At 35.6% G+C, this 5971-nt stretch overlaps 1 protein-coding gene across 1 annotated transcript; it reads left to right on the top strand.

The window, feature by feature from the left end:
- Positions 1-675: 675 nt before the first annotated feature.
- On the top strand, positions 676-5657 carry LOC108454281 (AUGMIN subunit 6-like). Its single transcript, XM_017752695.2, has 13 exons — positions 676-1065; positions 1161-1217; positions 1304-1398; positions 1656-1806; positions 2046-2171; positions 2305-2461; positions 2551-2611; positions 2691-2949; positions 3476-3601; positions 4072-4233; positions 4354-4657; positions 4765-5241; positions 5412-5657. The coding sequence occupies exons 1-13, from the start codon at positions 850-852 to the stop codon at positions 5450-5452; spliced, it is 2232 nt and encodes a 743-aa protein (XP_017608184.1). The 5' UTR covers positions 676-849; the 3' UTR covers positions 5453-5657.
- The last annotated feature ends 314 nt before the right edge of the window (positions 5658-5971 follow it).

The raw sequence follows: 5971 nt of genomic DNA, 5'->3' as shown, positions 1-5971 counted from the left end.
AAAGGTTTTTTCTGAGAATATTAACAATATTCTATATCCTCTTTCTACTCATTCTTTCGCCTTTCAAGCAATTTAAATTTTTGCACTCAAGCTAAGCAAAAGAAAGTCATTGGCTTGCGAAAGCATTGAATTACGGAAAAGGCAATAATCAAGGCTTAGTGCATCATCCACCTATGATAATTTTATTTTATTTCCTTATTTGTAACACTTTTATCATAATCTGTATAATTATAATGAAGTAAGTTAGAATATAAATATATTAAATTACACCCACAATGTTAATTTGTTAATTTCAAATTTAATCTCTAAATAACAGACTTACCTTGCTCTTATAAAAATTATAAAATTGTGGTAGAGGCAATTTTTATTATTAGCTCTAAAATTAAAATTCAAACTTTGATCTTGTAATAATATATATAACTGGGAAAGTTTAAAAAAAAAAAGATAAAATTTGAATGATCCAACGAACAACGAGGTAAAAACAAAACAAAAAAAAAGGGACGTAAAAAAAAACCGGATACTGCCACCTTAAACATTTTCAGAGCAGGCCGGCAACGGTTTAGCGCACGTTAGCCTCCCTAAGGAACACGTCACTCTGGAATTCATTTTTTATTCACCAGCGCACGTTAGCATCGGCCCTTTCACTTTATGTCTCTAGTCTCCATCAATTTCAAACGGCTAAACGTGACTCACTTTATCCCTACGGTCCCATTCCGAATTTCCAAACAAAGTCCCCCAACTTTATAAAATTTAAACTTACGCCCCTATTAAAAACTCACCATTTCTAAATTTCAATGTTTAATCCTTTCTTTTATTTTCTAAAGAAAATTTCCCCAGAGAGAGAGAGAGATGACAATGGATAGAGAAAAGGAGAGAGAGATAGAGCTCGAAAGCGCAATGTATACGAATTGCTTGCTTTTAGGTTTGGATCCATCCATAATCGGACTCGGAGCCTCGAACGGAACCCCTCGGGTCGGACTTTTCCGTCATTCGAACCCTAAATTAGGGGAACAGCTTCTTTACTTCATCCTCTCTTCTCTTCGTGGCCCCGCTCAATCCGCCAGAGTAATGATCCTATTCCTTTTTTTTTCCCATTCGGTTTAGTTTTGATCTGGTCCGTATTGGTTTTAAGTTTGGCTTTTTGCTCTCGGATCTTTCAGGATTTCGACAGAGTTTGGCCGATTTTTGACTCAGCGCAATCTCGTGATTTTCGAAAGGTTGATTTTTCGAGTTTTCTTCTTTTCTTTTTCTTTTTTGAATTTTACTGTTTTGTTGAAATTTTATTTATTTGTTGTTAATTTAGGTTGTGCAAGGGATAATTACTGAGCTGGAAGCACAAGGAGCTCTACCGAGGAGTAATTCGAGGGTTTCTTCGCTTGCTACTTGCTGTGGACCGAGGTTAGTAGTTAATTTCTCTTTGATTTCCCAAGAAAATTCAAAATCCAGCAAAATGGAAAAAGGTATATGATTAGCTTGCCTCTTTTACTTAGTTCTAATTGCATTTGGTTCATCAGAGTGGATAGTTTACTATTGGCACTGAATATCAGTGCAAGATTCAAAAAGCCTGAATTGTTTTATTTACGGGTAGGTTTTCTTCATTAACGAAATTTGTTAATTCATTCTCACATTAGGCTTTCTTATGTTTTTTGTTGTAGATTTGTTGAGCTTTTGTGGCAACTTTCATTGCATGCATTGAGAGAGTTTCATAGAAGGAATTTTGCGGCAGATGTTGCTTCTAACCCATTGCCTGCACCATTGACTGATGTTGCATTTTCACATGCGGCCACACTACTTCCTGTAACAAAGGTAATGCTTCTCTATGAACTTTTCGTATGAAGTACATTTGAAGTTCCTTATATTAGGTCTGTGCTTTGTTTTTTTGGTTGTTTCTATGTTACTTTTCCTATATCATCATAGTTCACTTCTTGTATGGTAACAGCACTTATCATCAATCATCATTCAATACACCGAGCATTTACTTTTCAAAGTGCTTTTCTTTATTAGATCTTCCATATCTATGAAGTAACATGCTTGCTTTTTAACAGGCTAGAATAGCACTTGAAAGGAGGAGATTTTTGAAAAATGCTGAAACAGCAGTGCAGAGACAAGCTATGTGGTCTAATTTGGCTCATGAAATGACTGCAGAATTTCGTGGCCTTTGCGCTGAGGAGGTAAGTAGATAACGGTTAATTACTTATTTGCATGCTTTTTTGAGTTTTTATGTTGAAATATCAATATAATCCCTCTTGCTATTAATGGATGGCTTTAATTTAATATCTTTAATTTAGAAAACCTGGATCTTAGGCTTATTTGCAGCAAGAGCTGGAAAAATTACATGACTTAAGGAACAAAGTGAAGTTGGAAGGAGAGCAATGGGATGATCTCGTCTCTACTTCCAGTCAGAATTCTCATTTGGTTTCGAAGGCTACTCGCTTATGGGAGTCTATTTTATCTCGTAAAAGTAAGTGCCCATGAATAAGCCACGATCATCTATTTCTTCATTAACTTGTTTGATTTTCATAACCTTGATTTATCGACCTATATGTCTAGGTCAGCATGAAGTTCTTGCTTCAGGACCTATCGAGGATTTGATATCTCATCGGGAGCATAGGTAATTTGCCCCTGCGTGTCAATCTGAATAGTGCATATGGCACACTTTTTCACCCCTTTTCATATATATCATTTTCCAGGTATCGCATATCTGGGTCTGCTTTGCTTTCAGCTATGGATCAGAGTTCACAAGTTCCTCCTACAGATGTCTTATCCGTTCAGTCGGGTGATTTAGATGGCAAAGAACAGAATGATGGATTTCACACACAATTCAAAGAAGAGACACATTCTCGGTTAGATGATAGAGGTGGGAGAATCCACCAGACTGTTGATGTAGCAGAAGTTATCAGACGTTGGACACATGCATTACAGCGCATTCATAAACAGTCACTACAGCTGGTATGCTATTTTATTTTGTTTCTGTTCGGTCAGCTGTCTTAATTTGTATTAATACTTGGCCACCAGAACTTTACTGAATTTCTGAATACCATAATGGTATATAGCACATAATTATTAATTTGATATTTTTCTAATTTATGGTATTAATAATACGTAGCACATAATTATTAATTTGATATTTTTCCAATTTATGGTATTAATAATACGTCAGTTTTTCAACATTAATTTTGAAGTTGTGGCAATGAAATTTCTGCTGGGTGTTCTACTTGAATGAACAAAACCTCTATGTGATAAACAAAGTCCTTCAATTAAGGTTTTCCATCTTTTTGAGATGTGAATAAGAAATCTGTTATGGTATATCAGAAATGAGCAATTTTTAGTCTGCGCCTTCTAAAGTATTGAAAAATAATTTAGAAATTCAAAATTATGATTAACTTTTTTATGGAATTATGGATTTCATGTTGCTAATTATCAGTGTTGAAGTAAGATGCTAGTATGCAATAATGGTATTGCTATTGCTTTGCAGGCAAAAGCTAATAATGGAGAAGGTCCTGATATATTACGAAGTGCACATGATGGTGGCACTAGTGGACATGCTGAGTCATTAGCTGCAACTCTTGCTGAGCATCAGCAACACCTAGCTAGCTTTCAGGTGATATATCCATTGCACGTTAAGTAGTTCTTGATGATGTAGAACACCAAAATTTGGTATATATATAAAAGTTTTAGCTTAAATTATTTGGAGATTGAAAACTGACCAAATCTATTCTATTATTAGAACTTCTGATTGAGTTGGTTTTACAAGTCAAGAGACAAATCAGTTTTTGAAATGAAATAATTAAATATTACAGCAAAATAAAAATAAAAATATGCCAGCAGAGATATTTATATGTGTATTTTTGTTTTACTTCTCTATTTTTTTTCACCCACAGTGGATGTGTAGAATCTAGTGGGAATATATTAGTTTGCTTTGCTTCATACGAGCATGTTTTGTGGGTTTATAAATTGCTTCTATGGTTTCTAAGTTCTCTCTAAAGGGTCTTTTTGGCATATCTTTGTCGACTCTAGATACTGATCTTTTCCAGATGACATGTACAAATTTCTAATACGATTCAAATGCAGGTGCTTATTAACCAACTAAAGGAAGTTGCTCCAGCAATCCAGAAGTCAATATCAGACTGTACAGAGAAAGTAAATAGCATTTCCTCCAACTTACCTACAATGGCCAAACATCGTGGTCAAGCCTCTTCACCTATTCAAGCTCAGAGCAGTGGAAGGACCTTGGTAAATAATGTTCCATCAATTTTTCATGTTATGCAAGCATTTGAAATTATTTGAAATTTTGGATACTTGTGCTTCTAGAGCTTGTGCTTCATTTTTACGATATTTTTATTGATCATGCAGGAGAGTAGCTCTGATGATGTTGGTGACATTACTTCAAAAATGTCTACTGTTCAGCTTGAGAAGATTTCAGCTAGTCCTCCTGCTTTAAAGCTTCCACAATTGTTTAGTTTAACCCCGAATTCATCTGGAAAAGGTGGAGCCATGCAAAAGCGAGCTCCCCTAACCCCAAATTCAGCTGGAAAAGGCGGAAACAGGCAGAAGCAACATACATTTGCTCCTCAGACCAATCAAATTGATACTTTTTCTGAAAGGAACTCAGTGGAACAGCCATCTGTAAACAATCATGTAGATTACCCACCCCAAGGTTTGCTTCTTTTATGCTCCACTTGTCTCCCTTCATGTTATTGATTTAATGCATCTTCTTTTATTAGTTGAAAGAGAATTGGTAATTTAACTCCTTTAATGTTGCAGATAGTGACAATTCTTATATTCAGAATTTAAAAAGATCTGTTAGGCAAGTTGCATTGTCAACGCCATCCTGCAATTTAGAGTCATCACGGGACAATCAATCTAATGAAAGTTCTGAACAATTCTTCGTACCTGTTTCGTCAACTAATTTTTCTTGTGGGGGACCGGAAAATAAAGTGAGCTTAATAAAGACTAAGAGATTATTTTCAACTCAAACTGACAACTCCTTGCTCGATAGCCATGCCAGTAATGGTCGAATTGGGAGTCATAACTATGATGACTTACCGCAAACGTTGAACAATCTTGATTCTCTTAATGATTACGATCAAGTAAATGGATTTCTCTCTGCCGCTGCTTCAAGTTCTGCAACTTCTGATGGACAATCATTTTTTGACATGGATGATGCTCAAGATCAGGTCTTCTCTCCTCCTTTGCTGATGGACATGTCCTTGTTAGCCGATACTTATGAGGATTTGCTCGGTATGTTGTTTTTATTGAAAACTAATACTATTATATAGCCTCCATGTAGGCGCTGTACTATAAGTGTGTAATAATCTAATGCCACCATGGTTCCACTTTTTTAGCGGAGTTTTGTTCGTTTTCTACCTCCTCATGAGGTCGTATTTGATTTGGAGGTTTGTTTTGTGCAGCTCCACTTTCAGAAACAGAAGCTGCTTTGATGGAGCATTGAAACCAGGGATTGGACAATTCCATTCGGATATGGTTTTGGTTTTGGGTCCTTGGTTTGGATGTCCAGCACTCACCCATTGCTTTGTTGTTCAACACGATGCTTGCATGTACTTTTGAGAGACAGATCCACGATGAAGCCTTGATTATTGCGATTATTTTGTAACCAACTGAAGTTTAAAGAAAATTTATATAATTTTTGCCCACAATGCAAGCATGTTCCTTTATCTTACTTTTAAATTAGTAAAGCTTGATTACTGTTCTTAGTTCAGCGTATTATGTTGAAGAGCCTTTTGGTACTGACAGGTACTTTGGCAAGATGGCTCGTTGAAGTTTCTCGATTTATGAAAGGTAAATCGAGATTATTTAGCTTATCCTTTAACATCATGATATGTTTTAAAAGCGAAATTCATTAGATGTTGTTGTCAATTTTTGTATGCAGAAAGTTATAGATGACGTTCATTGCTTTGCTTGCAAAGGAGTTTTGTTGACTTTGTAAGTTTTAGATTAATGTGTTGTTGTC

This window comes from Gossypium arboreum, chromosome 9 (assembly GCF_025698485.1).
Source record: "Gossypium arboreum isolate Shixiya-1 chromosome 9, ASM2569848v2, whole genome shotgun sequence".
Classification (NCBI taxonomy): Eukaryota; Viridiplantae; Streptophyta; class Magnoliopsida; order Malvales; family Malvaceae; genus Gossypium; species Gossypium arboreum.
This window is presented reverse-complemented; position numbering and strand designations above follow the sequence as displayed.